Source organism: Penicillium cataractarum (assembly GCF_028827025.1).
Source record: "Penicillium cataractarum strain IBT 29864 chromosome Unknown utg000007l, whole genome shotgun sequence".
In the NCBI taxonomy this organism is placed as follows: domain Eukaryota; kingdom Fungi; phylum Ascomycota; class Eurotiomycetes; order Eurotiales; family Aspergillaceae; genus Penicillium; species Penicillium cataractarum.
The window spans coordinates 2061605-2088975 of record NW_026622743.1 but is presented as its reverse complement, the minus strand read 5'-3'; the positions used below and the strand labels follow the sequence as shown (position 1 = coordinate 2088975).

General features: G+C 51.8%; 13 protein-coding genes across 13 annotated transcripts; 7 read left to right on the top strand and 6 right to left on the bottom strand.

The window, feature by feature from the left end:
- Positions 1 to 240: 240 nt before the first annotated feature.
- N7496_008390 (Rer1 family protein) lies at positions 241 to 1177 on the bottom strand (the record flags this gene model as incomplete). Its single annotated transcript, XM_056701309.1, has 4 exons — positions 241 to 320; positions 399 to 701; positions 862 to 979; positions 1109 to 1177. The coding sequence occupies 4 exons, from the start codon at positions 1175 to 1177 to the stop codon at positions 241 to 243; spliced, it is 570 nt and encodes a 189-aa protein (XP_056553372.1).
- A 434-nt stretch (positions 1178 to 1611) lies between these two features.
- On the top strand, positions 1612 to 2681 carry echA (enoyl-CoA hydratase echA; the record flags this gene model as incomplete). Its single annotated transcript, XM_056701308.1, has 4 exons — positions 1612 to 1756; positions 1810 to 1951; positions 2020 to 2564; positions 2632 to 2681. 4 exons carry the CDS (start codon positions 1612 to 1614, stop codon positions 2679 to 2681), a joined length of 882 nt encoding a protein of 293 aa, XP_056553371.1.
- Positions 2682 to 2801: 120 nt separating this feature from the next.
- On the bottom strand, positions 2802 to 4247 carry N7496_008388 (PAS domain-containing protein; the record flags this gene model as incomplete). The annotated part of the gene is made up of 3 exons (XM_056701307.1): positions 2802 to 3754; positions 3820 to 4116; positions 4178 to 4247. The coding sequence occupies 3 exons, from the start codon at positions 4245 to 4247 to the stop codon at positions 2802 to 2804; spliced, it is 1320 nt and encodes a 439-aa protein (XP_056553370.1).
- A 1925-nt stretch (positions 4248 to 6172) lies between these two features.
- Positions 6173 to 6515, bottom strand: N7496_008387 (putative MFS alpha-glucoside transporter; the record flags this gene model as incomplete). Its single annotated transcript, XM_056701306.1, is given in 2 exon segments — positions 6173 to 6209; positions 6223 to 6515. 2 exon segments carry the CDS (start codon positions 6513 to 6515, stop codon positions 6173 to 6175), a joined length of 330 nt encoding a protein of 109 aa, XP_056553369.1.
- A 760-nt stretch (positions 6516 to 7275) lies between these two features.
- Positions 7276 to 8925, bottom strand: N7496_008386 (transferase family protein; the record flags this gene model as incomplete). Its single annotated transcript, XM_056701305.1, has 1 exon — positions 7276 to 8925. The coding sequence occupies one exon, from the start codon at positions 8923 to 8925 to the stop codon at positions 7276 to 7278; it is 1650 nt and encodes a 549-aa protein (XP_056553368.1).
- Positions 8926 to 9729: 804 nt separating this feature from the next.
- Positions 9730 to 10651, top strand: N7496_008385 (uncharacterized protein; the record flags this gene model as incomplete). The annotated part of the gene is made up of 3 exons (XM_056701304.1): positions 9730 to 9837; positions 9899 to 10050; positions 10105 to 10651. 3 exons carry the CDS (start codon positions 9730 to 9732, stop codon positions 10649 to 10651), a joined length of 807 nt encoding a protein of 268 aa, XP_056553367.1.
- An 805-nt stretch (positions 10652 to 11456) lies between these two features.
- Positions 11457 to 11723, top strand: N7496_008384 (uncharacterized protein; the record flags this gene model as incomplete). The annotated part of the gene is made up of 1 exon (XM_056701303.1): positions 11457 to 11723. One exon carries the CDS (start codon positions 11457 to 11459, stop codon positions 11721 to 11723), a length of 267 nt encoding a protein of 88 aa, XP_056553366.1.
- A 1631-nt stretch (positions 11724 to 13354) lies between these two features.
- On the top strand, positions 13355 to 13797 carry N7496_008383 (uncharacterized protein; the record flags this gene model as incomplete). Its single annotated transcript, XM_056701302.1, has 2 exons — positions 13355 to 13385; positions 13544 to 13797. The coding sequence occupies 2 exons, from the start codon at positions 13355 to 13357 to the stop codon at positions 13795 to 13797; spliced, it is 285 nt and encodes a 94-aa protein (XP_056553365.1).
- A 1227-nt stretch (positions 13798 to 15024) lies between these two features.
- N7496_008382 (catalase) lies at positions 15025 to 16704 on the top strand (the record flags this gene model as incomplete). Its single annotated transcript, XM_056701301.1, has 4 exons — positions 15025 to 15046; positions 15111 to 15163; positions 15222 to 15401; positions 15460 to 16704. 4 exons carry the CDS (start codon positions 15025 to 15027, stop codon positions 16702 to 16704), a joined length of 1500 nt encoding a protein of 499 aa, XP_056553364.1.
- A 480-nt stretch (positions 16705 to 17184) lies between these two features.
- Positions 17185 to 19424, top strand: N7496_008381 (VPS9 domain-containing protein; the record flags this gene model as incomplete). Its single annotated transcript, XM_056701300.1, has 2 exons — positions 17185 to 17507; positions 17567 to 19424. 2 exons carry the CDS (start codon positions 17185 to 17187, stop codon positions 19422 to 19424), a joined length of 2181 nt encoding a protein of 726 aa, XP_056553363.1.
- A 439-nt stretch (positions 19425 to 19863) lies between these two features.
- On the bottom strand, positions 19864 to 21537 carry N7496_008380 (uncharacterized protein; the record flags this gene model as incomplete). The annotated part of the gene is made up of 1 exon (XM_056701299.1): positions 19864 to 21537. One exon carries the CDS (start codon positions 21535 to 21537, stop codon positions 19864 to 19866), a length of 1674 nt encoding a protein of 557 aa, XP_056553362.1.
- A 407-nt stretch (positions 21538 to 21944) lies between these two features.
- N7496_008379 (uncharacterized protein) lies at positions 21945 to 23258 on the bottom strand (the record flags this gene model as incomplete). The annotated part of the gene is made up of 1 exon (XM_056701298.1): positions 21945 to 23258. The coding sequence occupies one exon, from the start codon at positions 23256 to 23258 to the stop codon at positions 21945 to 21947; it is 1314 nt and encodes a 437-aa protein (XP_056553361.1).
- Positions 23259 to 24254: 996 nt separating this feature from the next.
- N7496_008378 (RING-H2 finger protein) lies at positions 24255 to 26834 on the top strand (the record flags this gene model as incomplete). Its single annotated transcript, XM_056701297.1, has 2 exons — positions 24255 to 26645; positions 26706 to 26834. The coding sequence occupies 2 exons, from the start codon at positions 24255 to 24257 to the stop codon at positions 26832 to 26834; spliced, it is 2520 nt and encodes an 839-aa protein (XP_056553360.1).
- Positions 26835 to 27371: the final 537 nt, after the last annotated feature.

Sequence of the window (27371 nt, the reverse complement as noted above, 5' to 3'; positions counted from 1 at the left end):
TGCACAAGGAAGCAAAAGCGCCCTCTAGAAAACATAGGGATTACAATGGAGGAATTCATAAATGCATCGCCATGAAGTCCCGCCGCCCACTTCCATTTTTCTTCCCCTCGCTCATATCATAAGCGATGGCGGCCAGTGGGGGACACACACATACACACAATTGACATTCACACGACTCTCTGATTATAGGCGACAGAGAGGCGGGGTAATAAAAAAGGGGATAGTAAACAAGAAAGCGGCTTAGGACCGACCGTACCGGGTCTTGCCGAAGGAGAAGGGCACGTAGCGGTACTTGATCATGTGCTGGATTTGTCGGCGCACTGCAGATTGAAGGATGACGTTAGCATACATCCCTCGCATGTTTGATGGTTGGATCGAGTTAGCTTTGAGATACGTACTAGTCAGAACAAACAGGATGATCCAGTACATGACCAGGACGGGCCAGAAGACCGGGATATCGAAGATGGAGAACCAACTGCACACAAAGCCAATAGCGATAGCGCGAGTAGCCGAGTGCCAGAACTTGAACTCGGGCAGGCGGCGGATGAACGGGCGGAACTCCTCGTCCCGCTTGGTAGGGAGGCTGGGTGAGCCGGCGTCGCCGTCCTCCAGGCCCTCATCCTGGGTGAGGGAGGGGTCGAATTTGGGGGTCAAGAAGGCGAGGAAGAGGTTCAGGAGGTAGATGCCGAGAGTGTAAGCGACTAATGGGTGAGAGTATCATGTTAGTTCGAGTTCAGCTGTTGCGTCGCGTGCCTTATCTCCCGATGTCTTCCGGAGATCCTTCCCATAATGGATTCACTCTTCCATCGGATATATATACTGCCATAGCAGCGTTCGAAGTAGGTCCAGGTGGCAACGTACCAATGTACCATCCTTGCGCGAAGACGATGCGCAGGAAGAAAATGATGAGCAGAACACCGGATCCGACCCAACGATACGTAGTGTAAGGAGTCGAAGCATCGAGGTAGGCTTGGTATTGCTACAGCGATAATCATCAGCACAAGGTTTCCCGGGACAACCTAATCCCTGCGAACAAGGAATGGGGAGGTAGGGCATTGCGTTTGCGCTGGTCGCAATCGCCCCCCTCAAGCAACAAGTCAGAACTCACCCGGGTCAATTTGGAGGTATGCGCCGTGACGGCGGTGAAGGGCGACTGGTCTGGCTCGGGGACATCCATTGTGAAGGCGGAGGTGAGGAGGGTATGAGGAAGGAGGAGAAGTAGAGAACAAGACGAGCCCGGTGTATACGTAGATCCGCAGTGCTGAACGCAGTCGTTTCTGGAAAACAGGAGCAAAGTGTCCCCTGGCGCTGGTCCAATCAGCGGAGAGATGACTGTCCAGCCACGTTTGGACATGTGACGTGTGGCGTGGTGGCGGTGTTTATTATGTAATTCAAATCTTCCGACTTGGCTCTGTGGCTAGTGCAAATCTTGCCTGAGGTGTCAACATCAGTCACATTGGACCGAGGGACGGTTAACTTCGGCCCTCCGTCGGCTGCGGGGACCCCCATACATCATAGTTTCTCCCTTGTGTTCCGATATCAACGCTCCGCAGCCTCCTAGCCATTTTCGTCTTGTTTTCATTGCAGTCGATTTTCTACACATCAATCGCCATGTTTGCCCGTCGCTGCGCTCGTCTGGCTACCTCGCGGACCGCTGTCCCCTTGAGCTCCTACCTGGCCCGTGTGAGACAGTACTCCTCTGGCCCAAGCTATGAGCACATCCTCACATCTACCCCCAAGCCTGGAGTCGGCCTGAGTAAGTAAACAGAGGCAATTACGGCCAGAACAAAATCACCTAATTATGGACAGTCACTCTCAACCGACCCAAGGCCCTCAACGCCCTATGCAGCCCTCTCTTTACCGAGCTCAATGACGCCCTGACCAAGTACGACAATGACAATGGTATCGGCGCAATCATCATCACCGGAAGCGAGAAGGCTTTCGCTGGTACGTATACCACACTTTCCAATCTACACATCTCATCTCCACAATCAACCACAAAGACTAATCATCTTCCAGCCGGCGCCGACATCAAAGAAATGGCCCCCTAACCTTCGCCGCCGCCTACACAAACAACTTCATCGCCCCCTGGTCGCACCTCGCCAACACAATCCGCAAACCCGTCATCGCCGCCGTATCCGGCTACGCGCTCGGCGGCGGCTGCGAACTCGCCATGATGTGCGACATCCTCTACTGCACCTCGAACGCGACCTTCGGACAACCCGAGATCAAGCTCGGCACCATCCCCGGCGCCGGCGGCTCGCAGCGTCTCACCCGCGCCATTGGCAAGAGCAAGGCTATGGAGCTTATTCTGACGGGTAAGAACTTTAGTGGCAAGGAGGCTGGGGAGTGGGGGCTTGCGGCGCAGGTTGTTGATGGGGGGAAGGAGGAGTTGTTGGAGGTTGCGGTTAAGACTGCGGAGACTATTGCGGGGTATAGCCGGGTTGCTGTTGTTGCGGGTAAGGAGGTTGTGAATAAGAGTCAGGAGTTGTCGTTGCGGGAGGGTGTTGAGTTTGAGCGGAGACTTTTCCACAGTTTGTTTGGAAGTAAGGATCAGAAGATTGGTGAGTTTCATCCCATGTTTTGCCTGGGGGGTTGAGATTGTAAACGGGGAAACTAATATGTCTACAGGTATGACTGCTTTTGCTGAGAAGAAGAAGGCTGAGTGGTCCAACGAGTAAAGTATTGGAAAGATTCGGTAGAAGGAATTCCGAGCAAACCCTTTAATGTAAATGATGAGTCCTGAGTTGTAGAATCTGTCGTCATTTATATCACGTCAAATGTACATTGAATATGTACTTCTAGCCACGGCCAGCCGCAGCTTCATCGTCCAAACTGTCATCCACCATCGCATCCGGATGCGCATTGCCCGACGGCGATCCGTATTTATGCTGCTCCAAGGAACGATTGATACCGATGATACCCCACGCAAAGACAGCCACATCCCGAATGGTGTCCATGAGGAGATTTTCCTGAGGACCGTGAGACGATGCATCCTTTGCTGCAGCCGGGTAAGGCTGAGACGAGCTCTGCGAGCTTGTCGCTGGCGTAGCAGCCAGACCTGGCGAAGGATTCTCTCGACAGAGACTGGACGTGGTCTCTCGGTATGCTGGATTAGAAAGACCATCATGGGGATAAGTTGCTGTGCCATATGCGTAAACCGGTTCAAGAGCCCACGGCGCTGCAAAGATCCCGTTGGAATAGACAGGTACCGGCTGAGGCGGAAGAGTGGCACTGGGGATGGGAGCTCGAGCACGACGCAGAATGACGACCAATCCATCTGAAGTGCACGAGACGACGGCTTCCAGCTCGATAGGAGGCGTTGCTCGAGTGTACGGGTCTGTCGTGACACCAAAAACCGGGCCATTGTACCCGCCCATGCCCACATCTACATTGTCATCCAGCAATGGGTTGCGGAACCAAAACCGCAGGTACGCAATCGAATCATTGGCCTTGGCACTTTCAAGGCACCGGACGGCATCCCGTAAGCATCTCTCCTGAATACAATAGAAGAAGCTTTTGGAGATGAGCTGGTGCGGCCTCAACCCGAGAATCTCAGTCACGCCACTAGTGGCGTACATAATAGTGGCAGTTCTAGTAAAGCGATTGACGAAGAGAGCCGCGCGCGGTTCGTGAAGGGGCTCTGCAAGGCGTCGCGAGAATTTGTCCGAGATAAAAGTAAGCATATGGTAACGAGGGTCATTGGGCGAGGAGTCGAAGAGCTGGCGCACGATTGGAGCATCGATGGCACGCTCTAGAATATTAAAAATGTTAGCATCTGCACCGATAGTTTGGGTCTGATCTCTGAAAAAAGCTTACTTTGACTACCTCTCCCCCGACCGTAAACTGTGGTACTTGCGATCAAGACATCGTAAACCACTGTGAAGACGCATTCACAGCCCACCCACGACCCATTCTTGTGGCGAATGGAGCAATAATTCAGGACAGCAGCCTTGTCAAGTCTGACGCCACGGCCATGTACGCTGCGGGCGAACTGCAGCTCCTGCGGGTGAAAATAGTCCCAACACGAGCGGTTGAGTACCTCAGGTGGCTGGTACCCGAGTACGACCTGGATGCTGTCCGAGGCATACAGGATCGAGGCATCACGAGACAAATCTGCACGGAGGTTTATTAGCTTCCAAGTGACGAATAAATATCCACTACTCCAGTTGCACACTGCTATAGCCAGCAGCAGCAGCAGCAGCCGGGTACAACTTGCCGTGGATTGTGATGAATGTGACGTCCATCGCAGCTGCAGGGGAAAAGTGGAACCCCGGTTGTACCCCGCGTTGCAGAAGAAGATACAGACACGAGGAGATTCAAATCTCTCGGATGTGTCCTGGACTCCAAGGGTCTTGCCCCAGATAAGAAGGGACAAGGTCCAACTTCGCACTGCCAGCGGCTGGACGGGTGGACACCAACGGCTGTCAACCGTGGATCGCGGGGCCTACCGCACTTACAGGCACGCCGCTCGACTCGACAATGTCATTCATAGTGGGGGAGGCAAATGGACCAGATTTGATTATAAAGAAAAGTGGCACGAATGGCAATTAATATTTATTAAATGGCGTAGATACAGAGAGTTATGATTATATACATCCTGGGCATAGAAATGCAACGATAAGAACAAAAACCAGACAGATAGGACTGACTGGCTGGACAACAACAACACGACGGGGGTCATCATAGACATGAGAATTTATTACATGACATCAACATCAATTCATGCAGTGCCAGCGTCTTTCTCGACCTGGCTAGGGTCATTCGTGGCGTTCTTCTGCGCCCGGTATTCATCAATAACCCGGCCTTCGATACTCTCATCAAAGACGTCAACCTCGGTGGTCGCAAATTTGCGAGCGCTCACGCCGCGCTCGAAGAGCATATCCAATTCGGCAAAAGAACGGCCGCGAGGCTCAGGCACGCGGAAGTAGGTGTAGATAATACACAAGAAGCAGATGCCGCCCCAGAAGAAACCGGCATAGTTACCCCAGTCCCACTCGCCGGGGTTCAGCATGTACGGGGTGAGGACACCGCAGATAATGCCGACGACGTTATACAGGCAGCGACCGAGGACGACCGTCTTGATTTGTAGTCGTCGGGTGGAAAGCTCGGCCACGAGTGAATAGCAGACGGTTCCGACGGTGAGCTGGTAGAAGAGTGCCCAGACAAGCATCAGCGCACCGGTAGCCATAGACCCCTGGGTACGATGAGACTCCGGTACGAGGCCAAGGAAGCCCATGACCAAAAGCATGGCACACAGGCCACAAAGACCGTACAGACACAAGGTACGACGACCAATTCCCAGGGTCATCAGGAACCACGCTCCAAAGACACCGACCATGTTGATAGCGTACTGACCCATGGCAAAGTTGTAGGCATTGGAAGAGTCCAGACCAGCCTGTTCCAGGAAGTAAGTAGAATAGTTGGAGAACGAGTTTCCACTCAAATTCTGAATGGCCCAGACCATGCAGACAATCTCCGTCCGGCGCAAATCAGTTCCCTTGAAGCAATCGAGATAGCTGGCGCCCTGTGTGATCTTGGCCTCCAGGGCTGTAGTGTGCACCATCATTGAAATTGTTTCGTCGGCGTCAAAGTCGGTTTCGCGGTCTTTGCTGGTCAATCGTTCCAGGGCCTGCTTCGCGTCCTTTGTTCGGCCTCGTCGGACCAACCACCAGGGAGACTCGGGAGCGAGGAAGATGCCAATGAAGAGAGGCAGAGGCCACATCCACTGCAGACCATATGGAATGCGGTAGGCCCATTCGTCATCCCGGTTGAGCATTCCCTTGATCACACCAATTCCAATGAGCTGGCCGAGACCCCAGCAGAAGTTGACATAGGTGGTCAAGTACCCACGCAGCGCGACGGGACACACCTCGGAGGCGTAAGTGATCGTCAAGGTCTGGAACACGCCCCACGGAACACCACACAGAATCTCCGCCGCGAGGAGAGACTGCACATTCTTAGCCGTAAAGAAGATTGCCGTCCACGCGCTGACTAGAATGAGGCAGGCCATGATCGTATAGCGGTATCCAAAACGCTCCGAAGCCCAACCGTTGATAAATAGACCGATGATTTCGCCGACGGAGGCACCGTTACTCAAACCCGATTGCCACTAGAAACGTCTTTGTTAGTATTTGCCCAAAAGACCTTCAAACGCAAACAAGTTTGGGACTTACCCTGGCCGGTACTTGATATGTTCCATCCGCCAACTGTTCACCGTACTTGCGATTGAATTGATCAAAAGCGTAGAAGTTGTTGACCAAACTAATATCGTATCCCTCCATCGCAATGCAAGTCGAAATAATCACACTCCACACTACCGCCTTAGGATATAACTTGATGCCCTGTAGCAAACTCATATTCTGCTCCTTTTCCGTCGCCGCCTTGGCATTCTGAATGACCGTCTTCATCGAGGAGTCGGAGGACCAGCCCTCCTGACCCTCGTGGCCGTCAGAGGGGTAGCGCGGGGCCGCCTCCGCCGGCGCAATGGTGTCGTGCACCTTGGATTCCGCCATGCTAACGTCGCGTGGGTGATCCGCAGGTGTGAGACAAGATCGGAGGCACGTCGAAGGGAAAGAGGGGGGAAGTTTCGTGGGGTGGAATGGGTCGGAGGAGACGTTCGAGATTTCAAGCCTCGGAGAAGTGCGGAGGTTTAAAAGAAAAAAAAAAACTATCAAGTACCCACCCGGGGGAACATCGCACGCGAGCGCAACTTCAGGGGGTTGGGAGTCTTCTCTGGGCAACGGGCCAAGAGGGATAATGTGGGATTGGTAAAAAGAGGGCAAGATTTTCGAACGGACTAGACAGAATGAGGAGTGTGTAGCATTGGACTTTGCGGGGAACGCGGGCTCAAGCCTGGGACTGCAAATTTTCGCGGATGCTTGGCGAGGGGCCCGGGGTAAATGCCGATGGATGGAGAAGTTTTTCCTTTTAGATATTCATGTCATACAAATCTAGTGATTTAATTGAATATTCAATCTTCCATCTCTGCTCTTCTATATCACGCTTCGCACTCTAAAAACCATGTGCCTGTCAAACTCTCCGAAGTCGCCTTGCTTCGGAATGTGGCGTGCGGCTGTGAACCACCGGATTTGGGCCGAGATCGTCTCGTCGGCTGACTTTGGAGTTGCATCCATCCCGAGCCTTTTAACTTTATGGAAAGTTTATTGCTTGACTCAGAATACGTGGGGGTATTCGCTGCTTATCATTATTATTGTTATCATTGCACGCAGGTTCAAATCTATTCTTTATCTAACATATTCCCACCCCTCCATCTCATGGCAGAAACACGGGGTCCCGAATAAGCCGTTCCATATCCTCCGTCCGAAGATAAAGCGAGACATCGACTCCATGATCCGTCCAGTTCTTCGCACCAGATAATCCATCTCGATCCTTCGGTGATGGTGCATCCTTGATTAACACGTCTCCATCCAGCGTCGGCAATACTCCCTCGGCATAACGAATACCAAGAGACGAGTTCAGCCCAAAATCAATCTCATAGAGACCAGCCCGAGCCCAGGTCGTCACAATAAGATGGCGCCGACCGAGAAATCCCTGCCATATCCGTTGCGGCGTTTTCTCATATGCCACACTATGAAGATGAGAGCTAAGGGCTGCCTTATCACCGATCTGGTTGACAGTCTTGCGGATGCACCGTGCGATCGAGAGTCTTCGCTCATCCTCCGGGATATCCGGTGAAGCCAGCTCAACGCCTGTCATCTCGATGTTCATCATCAAAGTCGGGGAACCGATAAAGTTATCTCCGAGACCAAGGGCAGGACGTGTTCCATAGGCGAGATCGCAATGTACCAGGCCGGCATCCTCTCCTAGTTGACGAGCTCGAGTGATACATGACCAAATATGAGCCAAAATGGCATCGTGACGACTGATCCGATTGTCACCGGGATCATCACTAATTCCCTGGATGGTATTTTCATAAATTTTATCCACCTGGCTGCGATTCAAATGGACCAGGTAGTGGGACACGGGGGCATCAAAATCCCATTCTGACCAGGGCATAGCCGGGCCGATAGGCGTGTGCTCCTGGTTTCGAAATGGCTCGGGGATTTCCTGAGGCCATGGACACAGAGCTAGCGTGGCCCACCAGTCATACCGGTGCATAAGAAGACTTAGGGCCTGGTCGATGATAGTTTGATCCGGCTGTTCACCATTGATATCCCCTGCGGCCATTGAGTCCAGGCGTCTCGGGTCAAACAGAGGAGTCAATTGTGGTTTAGGGACCGGTGATCCTGAGAGAATCCATCGACTGATCTTTGTCCAATCTTGGACAAAATGCATGACAGATTGGATATCTGCTAATGGATGGAGAGTCTTCATTCCCAATGCATAACCTCCACACGCCAATTTCGTTAATTGAACCGCCATCACGGGTGGTAAAAAGCCAGCCTCGTTTACGGTATTAGCTCCCAAGTAATTGGCTAGGCGTAGAGAAGGAACAAGGTCCGTGAGCGATATCTTTCCGCGATCAAAAAGGGGGTACTCTGTTGTTCGTGATGCCGGAGAAAGCGTCTCGAGGGTAGCGTTGGTAGACGCTGTCACAAACTCAACTCCAGGATCTTCCGAAGTTCCATAATGCGAGTAGATCCGACCAAAGCGACGTGCATGAGGAGGAAAGCGAAGTTCTTCCGGGTTGAGTTTGGCAGCATCTAAAGAAGATATGCTCTTTAATTGTCCAGCCCAGTGGGGGTAAGCGTCGAGTGTGATTCGGAGGGACTGGCGAAAGTGGTCCACTAAATCGAATTCATCGCCAATTTTATCGGGTCGCTCGAAAAGCCAGATCGGACATGTATAAGCAAAGTTCGCTGTCGTTGCGTCTAATAAGGATAGTGGAACCGCATGTTCTGTCGGTGTGGTGTTTGGAAATATGCGTTCGGAGTGGATTGGAGATATCTCGATGGAAGTCATCGTGGGTCGGCGATTTGTTCTGAATATTTCCGTTGCTATTCAAGACAAACCGGGAAAGCATGCTGCCTTAAGTATAAGAAAACTATTGAGTATAAAATAAGTGATTTAGCTATCCACAATCGTTTATCTTGGCTATCATGATCCAATGTAACTTTTGTGCGCACACTAGACCAAAACCGGATCCCGCTATCACGGAGATGGAGCGGCTTGTACGGTTGTGGCTGAGCCACCATGATTCACAAGGAGTCATCATGGCACATCTTTGAGTGTGAGTTGCATCAAACAGACTAGCTAGTTTTCTCAATGCCTCTGTCTCTCCGACCCGTAAGTGCAGATAGCAGCCATCCGCGTAGACCGGATACTATGAGTAAGAGACATGGATTTAGAGTTAAGGTTAAAGTAGATGGTTTTTAATTAGAGGGAAGGTGGGTTGTTATTGATCTTCCTTGAGGCCAAGTCGAAGTGTCAGTCCTCCACCACTTTCTAGCACTGCCCTCATTCTCACTCCTTCCGCAATCAAAATGCCTTCCTGTGTCGTTATTACTATCTCCTTTGAGTTGTAGAGCAATATATTACTAGACCTGAAATAAGAACCAATATGAGTTCACAATCGATGAATAGCACGTGCTTAAGGTTCAAGAATACCTGGACCCACTCTTCGAGTTCCTGGTTCCTAAACAGGTATCCCCTCACCGCTCAGCATAGTCTCTGTCCTCTTGACACTCCATCAACTCTCGGCGCGATTGATATTTAAACATCGGGGCGATCAGTGACATACCTCGAGCTTATCAATTACGACTCGCGATGGACGAATCGTTTATACTATCCGAGTTCGACCGACTCCAGCAGTCTGGCCTCGCCCTATACGACGAGAAACAAAGGATAATCGAACACATCGACGGAGGACTCAAAGTACGCACCTAGAAACTCTCCACTTGTTACATCCGCTTCAATTCTAAAATTTCCACCACAGTTTCAATTCTGCCTGACTTCCGCTCTGGCCAAGAAACCGAATTTACAAACACCCCATTCTGGCACTGATAAGCGGCGAGATGGAAGCGATATCATCACCACGGGTTTTGAAATCGGCGAAATCGGCAACGCCCACCTTATAATAGCCAATAAGTTCTGCTGGGCTTAGCCACATTTTCTACTTCTCACCTCTGACGGGTACCAAAGGCAATACGAGTCCTTGAACGAGGGTGATCTCCAGGGAATCTGGTCCCTCCTCTCCACCATGAGCACAGACTATGTTGCCTTTTATAATTGCGGCCAAGATGGAGGGTGCAGTCGATTGCATAAGCATATGCAATTAATACCAATGCCAGAAGGCACGTTTGCATCCTTCCTTGACTCCGATGGAGAAGAACCCGAACCTACAGTCCCGTTTCAATGGTTCCATCATCGATTTGATTCGGAAGATACAACAGTGCAACATGTTACGGATATCTACAATAAACTTCTCAGGCAAGCTACCGAGATAGGTGGAGGTCTTTCCGAAAATGCCCATGCCGCTTTGCCAGGTGCTGCTTGTCCACATAACTTAATTATGACAAAACGGTGGATGATTGTCGTGCCAAGACTGCGGGCTGCCATCACTAAAGAGGTGGCTGCCAATGCAATGGGGATGTTGGGGTATATTGCGGTTGCTACGGAGGATGAGGTGGATAAATGGATACGTTCGGGACCGACGGATTCCCTCAAAGAGCTTGGGGTATCTAGATGAATGCTCATTGTATATGAACTTTAGCTATAGAATTACCTGACACTTGACGCGTATGCCGGGACTAATGACCGAGAGCTATACATTTGGTATATCACTATTAGCTGTCTGGATATCGTATAGTCTAGGGAGCTACAGCTGTAATCACACCAACAGCGGTACCAGGCCAGAGCTTTGGCCCCCACTGTTATCCATAGGTTAGCAAGGGGAACCAATCGAACGTCAGCAAGAGCTTACCTCGCAGGAGGCTGAGTCAGTTCTAGGGACTTCTGGTGTGTTTCTCATATGGTGATTCAGCCTCGCGCTAATGCATAAACTTTGACATCGTTATCTAGGCCGGCGGCTATGTTGGTTGGCGAGTCACTCCTAGCTGTAGCTCCGCTTGGTTCGACCCTAGCCAGCCATATCAGCCTTTGTGCGCCGACATAAGTGCGATGGATCCAGTAGCTTAGCAGCACGTGTTGTAACTGTTACTGAGAAGGCGGGGTACTAGATTTGCGAAGTAAGCTCCTAGCTAGTTCGCGCCCATCTTCAAGACCTAGTTATATATCACACTCTTTCAATTACAAGAGCAAACTGTCATGAGAAAACCGTAGATCTGCATCTGGATCCATATCGTATCGTTAAGACAGGACTTTCAACTGCTCCTCTGAAAGAATCCCGTCAAGGGCGTATCCTTAGAGAAAAGTTAGCGGACAAAAATGATTGTTTAGAACTCAGCAAGGGACTACCCAGCAACTCTATGTTCTCGGTAATTTTTCCAATCCATGACCTGAGTCTTCAAATATTCAAGATTAGAGAGTACCAGATGTCTATGGATGTCTCTATATTTGTCTTCTATCATTGTGATCTTGGCCCTACAAATATTCTCGTCGATACCTCGACAGGCTTGCTGGGTATCATCTATTGGGAGCTTGCTGTCTACGTTCCCATCGGATGGGTTAGAACAAAATCGCGACTCTCAGCAGGAATGGATTTCAACTATGGGGATGAGGACTCCAAAAAGGATTGGCGCCGCAGTGTTGCCCAGCATCTGGAAAAGATGGGCTACCGCGATGTTGTAGATGCATGGTGAAAGTTTCAGGATAGCTAGTAGAGAATGGTCTTAGAGTGCTTTTCCTTTAATATTTCGCTATCCTGAATCAGAGCGGCTGAAAGCCGGACCCCTTCATATTCCGTAAGGGAAACCAGGTAAGCACAAAATGGCCTAGGGTCTAGGCTCTAAGTAGCGCGTTGTTTTCTCTCATGATGTGGCGAACTGGGGGTCAGTGATTATTGTATCTGGATATTGAAGTTGGCCAGTTTTCCCAAACTCCCCGCAAGGCCCATACCATTACTCGCCAGCTCTACTGTTTCCAGTATATTAGTCACTTTTTAACTGTTCTCACTACTCTTTTAAACATGAGAATCCTAATGCGGGGTCCATTTATCAACCCTTTTGAGGACGAGGGGCAAAAGTACAATCTCGCCTCAAGGGCGAATGAGTATTCTAGATATCGTGGAGGAGAACTCTTGCGCAAAAAGGTCAATTGGTGAACCCTGTCATTGAGGGGGGCAACGGGGTCTGACCGGGAAGCTTTGAGCCGCATCCTCCCATGCTGAGCGCCTCGGGCTAGGGAATGGTCGAATAGTATCCTCACGTGGGGCTTTCTCTCCGCGACACTGTATGCATGTATCAGTGTATGCGCCGAGGGTAGATAAATCTGCGACAGAAGTAAAAGAGGCTCTAGGGCATAGAAGTGACTGTCAATGCATTAGCGTGATGCTACGGCATGAAAGGAGTCTGTGCCTAAATATGACAAAGTACGAGTGGTGCAACACCCTCATTTTCTTAGCGCTTGGCTCGCTTCTTTCGAGCAAGACTAAGCCACCTACAACGTCCTCGTCATGTGCGGGGGAAATTCAGGAGGCTCCGACATCATCAGTCTTATTGGTCGGATTTCAAGGGACGATCATCCGGATTAATCACTACATACCTATAGTTATAGATAGGTAAGATCTCTTTTGCTTATATTGTATGCAGAAGTATACCTAATAAAGGTAGAAAACAGTGCTTTGGGCAGGATTCGAGCCCACACCGATAAGGGTCACCGTGGTCTATTCTAGCTCGACCACCAGAGGTTCGTAAACAATGCTATCCCCTTTATCTGCCCAAGATAATCGTGTATTCAGATAGTCTCGGTATCGATTTTAGGTAGAATTTAGGTTCCTTAATTTCCTCCTGTCTTCAAGAATATCGGTCCCTCTCGAATAGTTAAAGTACCTCTCATCTCTTCTAGCCTCTAGGAGAGTTCTTGAGAAGATTAATCTAATCAATTCTTTATGTGAGAATTCCCTCTCTCTTTCTCCAAGATACCTTCCTACCGGCCCGAAAGGCTTGCCCACCACTAGGTAAAGCTGATTGATATAAAGGTCCCAGAAAATGCACAAACCACAGCCATGTTCCAAAGGGCCTCAAACAGCCCATTTAACCAGGCGAATTACCGGCAAATATTGCCTCCATGTTGCGGTGGTGGCCAACCTTAGAGGCGGCCTGATATCATATGTGTTTCGAGGGGCGAAATAACCAAGACAAATAGCACACAGATGATAATTCATAGAAGGCATTTTCCTCTGCTTACATGACTGTCAATCATCATATCTTCATTGGCCTCAAGGAATCGTCAGTCCTCTTTCCCCCACATCTCCAAACCTTCGATAAAAATCATGTCTTCCAGCGGGGAAGAGAGTAACAACGGTAAGTATAACGAAACCACTCCAAGGCAGATCCACATCTCCAGTCCAAAGGGTTCGAAATCATTTTCTACAAGCCTTATGGCGGGCTAGTCCCACATACTTACGCGGTAACTCGACCTAGTAAGAAAACGCTTGAACTAACGTGATAAATACATCTAGCCAGCGTGAAGGGCGGTCTCGGCGAAACGGTAGGCAAGACTTTCCAAGGGTCTACCCGGACATTTGGTAATGTCATGAGTGGTCTTGGGGCCACGATTGGTGGCGCGGCTGAAGGGGTAGGTCAGACCGCAGCGGGAGCTGCCGAAGGGCTTGGGACTACAACGAAGGGTCTGGGGCAGACCGTCAACAAGGGTATTGTTGGTGACAGATCTAGAAGGGTTGATGATGATGTGGAGAAAGATAAAGTCGATTAAGATTGTGTTTGTCTAACGTGAAGGTCATCAAAATGCGATCAAGCTGTGACGAAACAGCGATGCATTCCATAACATAAGATTCTCGAGATTACTTTGTAATAAACTATCCATTATTGTTCGAATTTGATAATCATTCTTAGTCTTGTGTATCTCTAGTATACCTGTCTGCCTGTTTATCTCCCCTTATATGGTTATGACACTCGGTTTTAGAGTTTGAGATCATTGAGCCTTCGAGCGACCCCGGGGGCTACCGATAGCGATTGAAGTTGATAACTAGGGAAGATGAACGTATACGTATAATTCTACTGACATCTTGAATCACCAATCGAAATTGCTCAAGATGCCGACTCGGAAGCGTGCAGGCCACTTCCGATCGGCAGGATCCCGCAGAGCCTTCCGGAGGCCGGAGCTTTCCGCGGGCGGCTTGAAGCTGTAGTGGAGTCCTGGCAATTTGGTGCGACAGACGATAGATACGCACACAGCAAGATATTACAATTAGTCCAGCACCCCTTTGGTTTTCTGATAATCATTCTTTAAAGAGTTAACCGGGTCGATTTCGCAAAGAAAGTTCAAATCGGCGATGTGATGGCTCTGGTCAGCTCCATCGGCAGGCAATCTTGATCTCTCGGATCTACCTTCTGGATTGGTATAGCTCGACGGTTTCTCCTGCCCGAGACAAGTCAACAATTCCCCCAAACCCTCGACACCCCGGGATTTGGAACGGTGTTTGGTACTTTTCGACCCCGCGGTCCGGATTGCACCGAATGATTAATATACGTCAGTCTCGCCCCGACTATGTTATAAGCAAATCCTTCGGAGAGCTCCTCCGTAACGCGATGGGCTGACAACGACTCGGCCCTGATTGGGTGGGAAATGTTCGTGTCTCGAGATGACGTTGTTTACATACAAAGCATGTAACAAGAAATTCGGATAGAACTTCCAATTCTTCAAAGATTCTACGTAGAATTAGTCTAGTTAACTGGTAGATTCATATTCTATGATATTAGGAAGGCCATGGCCGGGTTATCACTTAGCCAATGGGCCTGATATGATTCCATATCAACCTCCATCGTGTGGGTCCAACAACCTCAAACCTGGATTTTTCCCTTGTAAAACCCCCCGCCGCAGCTTTTTCTTCGCAGAGACTATATAACGTATCTTGACACACCCACAGTCTCTGCTCGTTTCTACGGCCATTTCTAAACAGTGCCTGAGTTTACCGCCGTTATGGGTAACGACGATCAGCCTAGTACATCAACCCTTCAATCATCAAACTGTATAGTGGTCTGATACTGACAAGCCACTCTCAACAGAGACCTATCGCTACAATGAGACTCCGGTCTACACGGCCTCCAATGGCTGCCCGGTACCGTCCATCGCCTCCTCTCTTTCCAATTCCCCAATCTAATTCGATACTTCCATAGGTCATGGACCCCCAGGCCGCCCAGCGCGTTGGCTCCAACGGCCCACTGCTGCTGCAGGACTTCCGCCTGATCGACCTTCTAGCGCACTTCGATCGCGAGCGCATTCCAGAGCGGGTAGTTCACGCCAAGGGTGCTGGCGCCTACGGCGAGTTCGAGGTTACCGACGATATTAGCGACATTGTGCGTATGACATTCTCGTACACAGTCGAAATATCCTAGCTAACAAAGCTCTTCGTAGACCATTATCGACATGCTCAAGGGCGTCGGTAAGAAGACCAAGATGTTGACCCGCTTCTCAACAGTTGGCGGCGAGAAGGGCTCGCCAGACAGTGCCCGTGATCCTCGTGGCTTCGCCATGAAATTCTACACCGGAGAGGGCAACTGGGACTGGGTGTTCAACAATACCCCCGTCTTCTTCCTACGCGACCCGGCCAAGTTCCCCGTCTTCATCCACACTCAGAAGCGCAACCCGCAAACTAACCTCAAAGATGCCACCATGTTCTGGGATTACCTCTCCACTCACCAAGAGGCTGTCCACCAGGTGATGCACCTATTCAGTGACCGCGGCACTCCTTACTCCTACCGCCACATGAACGGCTACTCTGGTCACACATACAAGTGGATCAAGCCCGATGGCACCTTCAACTACGTGCAGATCCACTGCAAGACCGACCAAGGTAACAAGACCTTCACCAACGAGGAAGCCACCAAGCTCTCCGCCGAGAACCCGGACTGGCACACGCAAGACCTATTCGAGGCTATTGCACGAGGCGAGAACCCCTCTTGGACCTGCTACGTGCAAGTCCTGTCCCCAGAGCAGGCAGAGAAGTTCCGCTGGAACGTCTTCGACTTGACCAAGGTGTGGCCTCAGAGCGAGGTGCCCCTGCGGCGCTTCGGTCGTTTCACGCTGAACAAGAACCCGGAGAACTACTTCGCGGAGATTGAGCAAGCAGCCTTCTCGCCCTCGCACATGGTCCCCGGTGTCGAGCCCTCGGCCGATCCCGTCCTGCAATCCCGTCTGTTCTCCTACCCTGATACCCACCGCCACCGTCTCGGTGGCAACTACGAGCAGATCCCCGTCAACTGCCCGCTGCGCTCATTCAGCCCGTGGCACCGGGACGGCGCGATGAATGTGCATGGCAACTACGGCGCAAACCCCAATTACCCTTCCACATTCCGTCCCTTGGCCTACAAGCCTGTTAAGGCCAGCCAGGAGCACGAGAAGTGGACTGGTGCCGCTGTTGCGGAGCAGATCCCTGTTACCGATGAGGACTTTGTGCAGGCCAATGGCCTCTGGCAGGTGCTTGGTCGCCAGCCAGGTCAGCAGGAGAACTTCGTGAAGAACATCTCTGGCCACCTATGCGGTGCTCACGAGCGTGTCCGTAAGGCCACATATGGCATGTTCCGCCGTGTCAACAAGGACCTTGGTGCCCGCATTGAGGCCGCCACCGAGGCAAATGTTGCCCCCTCTGCCCGTCTGTAGATGATGCTTCTCCATGAAGCAATTACTGTATACCAATATTTGTTAGCTCGGATATAAAAACCAACGACTTATGATCCAAACTTGGTCGAATCGTAGATTCGAATAAACGAGCCATGTAAAGAAATAGGGAACAAGGGAAGCTCTCGCGCTCACAAAGACAACCCTTATCGCGCCTTATCGGGTGACGTGCGGAGTTGAGCCGCACGTGATAAGCCCCCCTGACGCGCCATCTCTCTAACGCGGTTTCGTCGGAAGTTGGTAGCGAGCATCACGATGGTGTTTCGTCTTCTGATGAACACAGATTGATCTTGATTGGTCACTCCTCTAGCACTACTATATTCGTCTTCGAGCCGAACTTGCTTGGATTGCGAAATCGGGGAGCTCGGACGTTGATCTGCGTGAGCCTATCAGCTGGACCTGGCGGAGTCACTTACGTCTAGTGCCCTGTAGGGCCAGCTCGCCCCTAGAGTTAGACCAAGCATGTCCGGCCCCGCCGCCGACAGCTCTAATCAACCTCACCTACGTTCGACCCGCTCGTTCACCAGGATGGGGAGTTCGGACGCCCAACCTTCCGTGTCGGACAAGGCGACACCCGATCAGGCACAGGCCAGTGGCCAAGGTGTGTCAATATTGACACCGGATAATGAGAAACAAGAAGCTGGCCCGGACGTGTTCGAAAGGCGAGGCTCTGCGGATTCCGGGAATGGGGGAGATACGAATGGTGATGAGGGTTTCGTCCTCTCACGCAGTGTGCAGGATCCCTCGGAAGAGCTTCCTATCGAGCTCATCAGCTTGACGGATCGGTAAGTTGATGGATGATTTCGGTGTCGTGTGCTTTATACTAATACTATCATCTTGCTAGGTTCATCAACTCTTTAAGTGCCAAGGTGCACAACTCCCCTCCCACGATCGATAAAATCTCCTCCATGTTCCAAGTCTTCTACAGCCGGGCCGAGTCTCATATCGCTACCCATATATCGGCACTTGCATCCCGCATCAACCGCGATCCGCCACCACAGCCGCAGATAAAGTCCAGAGGAAGTGCACTGTCAGTTTTAGCCAGCAAACGTTCCCAAGATGATTTCCGACAGGGGAGTGGTGGTCGGCAAATGTTGACTGCGGAGGAAGTCGCCGAGAGACGGAAAGCTCGCAAGGCTCTCGAGTATAAAAGGGCGGCATTGGAAGAGGCAGCGGAACGGCGAGTATGTGAACAGGTCTATGACAAAATCTGGAGGCATAGAAGCACTCTGGATGATGTTCGAGATGAGAAACTGCGGTCCAAGACGGCGGCCTTGTTGCTTGTGGGCATCGATTTGAAGGACCTGGGTATTGACATTGATGTGTCTACCATCGCCGATGAGAAGCAGCAGGAAGCCAACGATTGCCTGGCTCAGGCTCGGGAGTATCTTGCCAAGATGAACGATCAGAAGTATCCGCTCGGCAAATTGCAGCATCTGGCCTCTGCTCACAAAGCTATCGTTGATGCCCTAACAAAGCTTCTTCCATCCTCATCGTCTGCGGATGAGATTCTCCCAACTCTGATCTACTGTCTTATCACCTGTCCTCCGGAGGGAATCAATATCGTCAGCAATTTGCTGTTCATGCAACGATTCAGATCATCCAACAAGATTGATGGCGAGACCGCATATTGCTTGACCAACCTGGAAGCCGCCATCAGCTTCCTTGAGAATGTCGAGTTGTCTAGCCTCCGTGCAGACGAATTACAAGAGGGGCCCATCAAGACCCCGAGTGAGGATCCAACCCCATCATCAGAACGAATCGATCCTTTCCGGCCGAAACCCGAAACCACAACCTCGTCGGTAACGACGGTGTCTGCATTGTCCGAAATTGCAAAGCCTGAATCTAAAGAGCCGGCCTCTTCTACCTTGCCTCGCCCTCGTCCATCCCCAGCACCACAGCAGCGACGCTTGAGCAATCTTTTCCAACCACCTGCCAAGGTCCTCGAGGCTGCGAACGGCGTCGTTCGCAGCACCGCAGACCAGGGTCTGAAGAATATCGGTGCAACTCTAGACAACAGCTTCAACTTCCTTTTCGGCCGTCTCAAGGAATTGCAGACTACTTCAGGACCTAATGCCGATGGATCCGAGTCCGTCCTGCCAAAGACACTGGCCGAAGCTCGCCGACTAGTCGCCAACCCACCAGCCAACAAAGAAAATCCCACAGCCGAAGAAATCGAGTCCCTCAACGCTCTGTCCAAAGAAGATGCACGCAATACATCCAGAACCACAGGTCTCACCAGCGGAGGTAGAACACCTCGTGACCGCAGCACCGACAGCGCAAGAACACAAGCAAGCAGCAAAAAGTCCATTGCCAGTTCTTTACGCGACGAATCTGCGCAATCACCAGCCCCGACATCCACCCCGAATCCCTTGGAATCCATGCGCAACTTTGGCAACACACTGAACCCCCTCAACCATATTCCGGGCATGATCAAAAACTTCGGCCGCAATGCGCCAGAAACACCTGGTCCTCGCGCGCTTTCCCCAGCGGCAATGGATCGCTTGAAGATTTCGCCTGCGTCCACGGATAGCACCGCGAGTCCACAGGCCCCGGCGTCCGTACGAATCGACCCCCCGATTCAACGATTCCTCGAAGTACAGGATGTGCGGGATCTTCGTCTCGGAGACGTGGCCGTTCTGCTTGAAGACTATAAGAGACTGGCATCGGCTCTTGCGAGGGTAAACGAAGGATCTCGCTGAGAATTGGCTATCCTGGGAGATATACTTACAGACACTGTTTCTGTTTGATTTTCACATTGCAAGCTACTCTTGGCGTTTAGCGGCATTTTACGGGTTGGATTTTTATTCGGGTAATAGTCATAAGTGGTATAGTTTGGCTTGGTCGTCTAAGCTGTGGGGGTTGTACATATCATACATTATAAGAGAGAAACATTTCTTCCGGAAATGGGAACAAAAACTTCCCCATCCATCCTTCCTCGTAGCAAGTGAGAACACAAAAGACGTAAAGGGTACAACATTAGGGGAGTATGGGTATTGGGCATATGGTGAATATCTTGAAAGTGTCGATCGTAATGACATATCGACCCGGGATATCATACAAAGGGTTATGCATATCAAATAAAAGCGAACCGCGAGACAAGCCACCTTAAATAAAGAAACGCAAAGGAGGATCATCAGTTCATGTGCTTCGACCCCGCAAGACCTCAGCACCTCCAGTTCTCATTTCGTTCAACTTGGTCGATAATTCCGAGTCCTGCGCCTCGACAAGTTCATGGCGGCGTTTGACTTCAGCTTCAAAGACCGCAGCTGTGCGGCGACGCGCGCGACGCAGGTTCTTCATCTGAGTGAGAAGGTGGCTGAATCGGTCGATCAGCTGGTCACCACAGTCTTCCCATTCATCGACGGACATACGCGATAGGTACGCCTGTCGGTCTTGGTCTGCGAGTTGGAGAAGCTGGGATGCCGTGTCGTCCGGTGAGTGGCTATTCGATATAAGCCTGTTGTTTGGGGGCAGGGATGGAGATTTTGCAGGAGGGGAGGGTGTAGGTGTGGGCGCTTTGTCGAAAGGTTCGGCCTGCAGGTCGGTGAAGGATTTTTGGTACAGCAGTTGTGGTGGGTAGTCTGCTTCTAGTTGGCGTTTCTTTGTCTTGATGACTGTGTTTCGACGACCACGCTTGGTTGAGGTTTGATGGCTGAGAAATGGGTCGTGGGTCAATTCGTCATCTTCGTGGTTCAAGTCGGACATGTTGGTCATGTCAAAGGCATGAGTGGAGTGTCCGCTGTGTCGTCTACTGCTTATACGAATGGTTTCGTCGATTCCATTATCGTGCTGACTGTCGTCGTCGGTGTGCTCTGCTGGGTGGAATGCTGTCATGCTGAGCATTCGCCCACCTTGGGGCGGTGGCTCGGAGCCATATCGCTCGGAGCTACGACGAGTTGGTGATATCTCGAGTTGCTCGAGGAGAGAAGGCTTCGGGGGACTGAAGCGCGTTCTCGGGGTCCCGGACATACTGTGCGGGAGAGTGATTTTTCTTGCCCCGGGAGGCGGGAGCATGTGGCCCAGTTTGCGCGGTTGAGCATCGGGGACGATATCCATAGCACCGGATTGACGAGCTTCTGCTTGGACTTGGTCAATGGACTGTGATGCTCTTTTGCTCGCCGACCAGAAGTTCTCCAGGCGCTTGCTGAGCGGCTCTTCCCCGGATCGGTGCTTATGTGGTAAGTACCAGCCGCCAGGTTCTCTAGGTTCAGTAGAAGTCATCGGTTCTTCAGGCGCTGCTGGCTTTGTCGGCTCTTGGATTACTTCGGTCATCTCGTCGTCTCCTCCGATAGACGAAGTGAGTTGGCTAGCAGTATCCTCGCCGTCATCAGAGGTGTCGAATCCGGCCTTTTTCATTGCCTTGTCTCCCAGGCCGCCGTAGAAGGATTCCCTCCCAGAGCGACGTGTAGGCCGAGGCAGGTAAGAAGGCCGAGGCGACGTAGTCTCGCCGCCAGCATTCACCGTGGACGGTGCTTGGGATTGGCGATCATCAAAACCAAACACGCTGGTTCCAGCAATAGTTGAATCATCAATTGCCTCGACGTCGGTATCAAACGCGTCCCGTCGACCCCCTCCTCTATTTGCAGGGGGTGGAATGTTTTCAGGGAGATCGCGAGATTGATCTGAGGGTACTGGAGAAGCTTGGAACGCTCTCGATAGGCCAAGGCCATTCATAACAGGTTCCTTGAAGTAGTTGTTGGGTACCTCCACCTTTGCTTGCTCAGCCCGGAGTTGGCGCTGGGATGGAGGCAAGTTGCCCGTTGTACGAGGCTGCCCAGCTTCCCTGGAGTGGACATAATCGCCCACCCCCATGATGAACGAGTGGAAGAGTCCTATAAGAGGGACCTAAAAACAAGACCTTTCTTTTAGCGAATAGGCTGTCGGGGTGGTAAGGATTCCTGAATAGGGTCAGATGCCCGACGCGAGAGAATCGCGTAGTCACGTGCATGTGCCATCCCTGTGGCACAAAGTTGATCATGAAAGAATAGAATGGTATCAAAGCTGACCATTCGGTACTCAGTTAACTAAGTTCAAATTTACAGTTCCTTGTACTTGAAAACCTGACTTCATTTTCCGTCTGGTCTAGATTTCCGGTTTCATGGGAGTATTCTACTGTATTGGACAGATACAACCAACCAAGTCGGGATATATTATTTTATTTCATACCGAATTTCAATGTATGTTTAAGTAGGATAGATAGAGATTCCATTACTTGGAATCTAATCAGAGGCCGAATCCTCATCAAGGTGGAGATGTTCCAGGTTGTACGCGACACCGCGTCCACGTTTCTGTGCTTTCTCGAGGAAAGCCTCTGATTTGTTGATCTCCATTGCCCTTTTCTCCAGAGCGAGCCTCCGTTCGTGTCTTGCTTCGATGGAGGCTGGTGAATCATCCATATGCATTGCATCTGGATCGAACTCGTCCGCAGAGTCAGGCAAAGTCACCAGAGACGAAACGAGCAAGTCACCAACCCAAAGTGATACCATGCCTCGGAGTTCCAGTAGCTCAGGCGAATCGGAGTACGGAGGTGTGGCAAGTAGCATGTCCATGCGAGTGGCAATCTTTTGCGCCTCCTCCAGTTCGCGCTTTCGTATACCAGCAACGAGAGTCTGTTTTTTATTTGACCCCCGGCGATCAAAATCGGCTGAAGAGCCCTCGTCGCCGGAAAGCTCATCAGAGGAATCCTCACTGTCGATGGTGATGTTGCTCCTAGCCGCCTGACTCTCCTCCTGGGTGACGTAGATCCATAGTCCAAACATCGCAGGATAAAAGCTCAACGCAGATATCGCATGCGGGGCACTTTTTGAATAGGGGTGGTTCAGAATTAGCCTTTCGTAGTATTCCTTAGCCTCTTCAAATCCCTTCTTAGTGAATGGCAAGGCTGTCCGTTCCTGATGGATGGATGGATCGGACGAGAAGCGAGAAGCTTGCTGCGACGCCTCTTGTTGACCGCGACGTAGTAGAATCTCAGCCCCAATCCCCCATCTTCCTTCACTGCGTACGTCCACCGAGAAGCCACGGAATTCTTCTCGTAAAATAAGCCCCCACGCTCTTCCGGCTCGAATGTAATCTCCTTGGAGGAGACACTTGTGCAGAATGGCGGTTAATACCGAGAGATGCTGGAGGCGAATAGTGCCTTGGTGTGCCGCAGACTGAGGAGGGTATACGGGGGTGGATAATGAGGACAGATCGCGGAGATGGTGGCTCAGTAGTTTCGCTTCCTTTCTGGGCTGGTCGCTCTTTGCTGGCCCGTGTGGGAAATTGCCTCCAGGCAGTTCCTGGTCAAAAGACAGACCAGCAATCCGGTATTGATGAGATTCATTTGGCGTCAGAATCAGCGAGGGTCCAGCAGGGCCAGACTCTCCAGCTGACGTGGCATCCGTTGTATATCCAGCACCATCACCCTCCTCGTCGGTCCATTCGTCACTCTTCTTGCGTTTTCGGCGATCATATTGCGCAACACGAGTGCTCGTCGGCTGCAGCCAGGAGGGCAGTGGCAGAGAAAAGGAGGAAGCCGACAGGGCGGGCGCCATATACTCAGTGAGGCGCGACTCCCATGCGGGGCTGCTCGAAAACTAGAAACACGCCAGGTGAAAATCAAGCAGCCGCGGCCGAGCAAGAATTTGGTAGATCGGGTAGATCGGAGAGTGGAGATTGGGGGAGTGCCAAATAAGTCCCAAGGTTGGGCTGGGGCAAGGTCAACTCTGACTAATTGAGAGAACCGTCGAGAACCTTAGGTAGTACAGTACCTTAACCTCTGTACTCAACGATGGAGGAGAAGTGTAAGGTTAATTCTAGCTGAGACCTGACTTGATGCCGATAGACCGATAGACCGCCATCAACGGGAAAGCAAATCAAGCAAACACTCCCCCGTTATCGTCATTCGCTATCGCTCACATACGTCTTCCTCCTCTCGCCTCCCACCTCTCACCTTCCTTCTCCTTACTTCTTTCGATTTATTCCTTCTCCTTATCCTCCCCCTCGGGCCCTCATTTCCTACTCGACCCCGCCGATCTCCTTCTCCCTTTAGGCGCCGCCGGGCCTTCCGATCATCTCCTCTGCCATCCAGACGCTGCTCGGCGGGTATATTGGGTACGGTACATTGAGTGTGGGCTGTGCCAGACGCTTGTCAGACCATTCGAGACCATCGGTCGTAGTACGCTGTGTTGGACAGTCGGCCCATCTCACAAAAACCGCCTCCTGACCGGTCTCTTCTCACATACCCGTCAGCTTTCCTTTGTCTCGATACTTCCCCCAGCTCCCGCCCAACCTCGACCCCGATAGTGCGCGCTACAGCACTCGACGTAACGCCACAGACAGGCTGATAACAAGGTAGTGGCGTGTTTGACTGAGGAAAGAGACTGAGGATTTCGCATTCAAAACAACTGGGTCATCCAAAGCGAACCTACAATCGGGCTAGGAATCGGGGTTGGTACGGTCGCGACTAGCGAGCGATTTGGAAATTCTTATGGCAGTAGACCGTTCATAACGCTCTCTTTACCTAGTCTTCACTATCGCAACTTGCTACTATGGGACAGTCGGCTTCGACGCCACGAGATCCCTCTGACACTAGCCATCCGGACTACGTGCCGTTCTCGATAGACCACAATTCGGTTCTGAGGGATGAAGATATGAACAACGGACGACCTACTGAGCAAGGTGGAGAGGCGGGCTCATCGTCCGGGATGGAGTCGAATCTACACAACGGGCAAGATCCGTCACCTGGCCAGCTACATGAGCTGCCGGAATCATGGCAGCAGCCCATGCGATACTCTGGGGGGTTCCCACAACAGATGCGAAGCATTGAAGAGGAGACCTCCGAACATGAACCGAGCGCGCGTGAATATCGGTCGGCAGCGATTGCGCGGATGGCAGCAAGGAGACAGTCTACTATGTCACGCCTAGGGTCCAGAATTCTGCCCAATTCAGTCATTCGCGGTCTTCTCAGCAGCCAAGAGGAGACGCCAGCGGAAGGCCATGCTCACAGGCATGGTCTGGTCTCAAGAACGCCCCCGCGGTCTGAAAGTGCACACAGTAGTGGTCGGTTTAGCCCTTTCAGTGCCCTGGGATCTAGAGGAGTCATCCGCCGCCGTAACACTCGGGGGCCTTATTTCATTCCCCAACGTGCTGACTCGTCGGCAATGTCGGATGGAGGTACGAGTTCCTCGCTTCTCGATTCATCTGCGGAACGATTGCCAGAGTCCAACCGCGCGTCCTGGCGGCGAGCCCGTCTCCAGCGCGTGCGTCATTCATTGTCAACTCCTATCTCTCATATGTTTGGACAACCTGCATCGGATATTCCCTCTTCCCACGGAAGAAGCTCATCGTTCAGTGGCGACCTTCCCAGTGCTATGGATACCCGCCTTGACTTTGGTGAGCCTCTGCCCGAGTTGGATTCAGTCGAGCCTGGTGTGCAACCAGACCGACCACTTTCGGCTCATCAGACGAACGCTGGTCTAGTGGGATCCCGTGCCCTTCCCAGTCTTCTTCGAGCACGAGCGGCTCGGGCCATGCGGCGAGAAGAACAAACGCCTCTCTCTCGGGTCCTGCAGCTCGCTGCAGCTGCAATCGCAGCGCAGCTCTCTGGCACCACGGGCCCAGCGCTCCCAAATATCCAAGCGCTGGGTAATGAAGGCGTAGATGGCTCGCTTGAGAACTTTATTCAAAGTTTGCAGCATGTCACGACCGCCCCAGCGCAGCAGTCATCGCCGGCAGAAGAAGGAGCTAGTCAGCCTGGGCCCGAAGCGCCAGCGGCTCCTGTGAACTTCTTACGAGTTTTCCGGTTTGCCAACTCCGACTCCCCTCTCGGTGCTGGGTCGCAGGCACGAGGTCCAAATAGTTCTGAAAATTCAGGTCCTCAGTCGGACGGAATGTCCATCGACGAGCCCTCGGAAGGAGCCGAAGGCCGGACGGTCACCCTGGTTGTGGTCGGTGTTCGATCAGTCCCTGCGGGAAATGGAGGCCATGGCGACGAGGGACGACCAGCTCCTGGTGGCGCAGGTTTGGATGCTTTGCTCGGGCTGCCATTCTTGCCACCTAACGCTATTCCACGACCTCCAGAAGGCGCTGGTGATCTCGCACAGCGGGCGGATGCGCGATCCAGATTGCACGCGGCTCGTCAAGCTCGGCCTGGAGGCATCCCTCTAGAGATCCCTCGCCAGCCGGGACCAAACATCTCACGAAGAATGTCGGACGCCGGACCTCGCCCTCTACCTCCGTTCTATCCGTTTGCTTCGGCACCCCAGTCCGACAGCCCACCTGGTCCGCACCCGCCGCCATCAACTCCCGCGGAGCCAGGCATGTCAGCTGTCTCATCGGGAACTTCGACCCCAAGTCGCAGGCCCTCCTCATCTTCGACCTTGTCGCCGACTCATTTGCCCCATCTTCATGAGAACCGGCCCTTGCAGCCAACGGTCGATCCTTCAGAAGAGGCAGCTCCACCTAGTGCCGCCAGACAGCGACGACGGAGTGATGCAGAGTTTGCTCGCCACCGCGCACTTGGCTCTGGATCCCTTCGTCGAAACGGCGTGGTTGAACCTGACCAACCCCCTCCAAGTGGTGGTCGAAGCTGGCTGATCTACGTCGTTGGAACCAATCTGTCGGAAAACCACCCGGCCCTGACGACGCCAAGTCTTTTCACTGATAACCCTACATACGAGGACATGATCTTGCTATCGTCACTCCTTGGCCCTGCCAAGCCCCCCGTTGCCTCTCAAGACGACGTCAACTCTGCTGGTGGTCTTTTCCGCCTTGTTGAGTATTCAGGTTCGTTGGTCGCAGAGTCTGTTGATGGCGCTGGCGCCATCCAGATCCAGGACGGCGAGCGTTGTCTGATCTGCTTGAGTGACTATGAAGTGGCTGAGGAAGTCCGAGAGTTGGCCAAGTGCAAACACGTGTTCCATAGGGATTGCATTGACCAGGTACGTTGCCTTTGTAATTCTATCTTTGATTCACTGGTCTTACTAACTTGGATATTACAGTGGTTAACCACGGGCCGAAACTCTTGCCCTCTCTGCCGAGGCCAAGGTGTTCAAGAGGCATCGAATGACGAGGGCTCAGCAGGAGTCGAGCCTGCTTCCAACCCTGCTCCTGAGGGCACGGCCATCTAATTTTCCGATTAGGGCCAGCACATATGTGCATCAAACTTCCCATCCTGAACAAACTCACCTATGGCCATCGGCCCTACATAACTCTACTCATTGAACATTAGCATTCCAGCGTCTGCTTATAGCCTTTACGAAATTTCTTCCTCGGATATCCCCACGGCAATTTTTTATTCTGTCGCGCCGCTTTCGGTCGTTTTCGTATATTGGTTGTTTCCTTTTCATTGGTCATCGAATCGAAGTCTAGAAGTTCTGCGGTTCTTCTGGAAAGCGACCATCTGCTTTTACGAGGCGTCTCGGTTCATCGCCTGCAATTACTGCGTCTTGCGTTCGTTGGTTTGACGGCCTCTGATGAACTACTCATTGGGAATTCCATCCTATTCTGTAATTTTCTCCTAGGACAGTCGAAATTACTTGACCAATCAATTCCTGTTATAGATCGTATCCTAGTTGTCCATTTGCTGTAATTTGTTCTCGTTATTCTTAACCCACGGTCTCATAGATTATCTCCGGAGTCGGCGATGCCCCGCTCACGTGATTGTA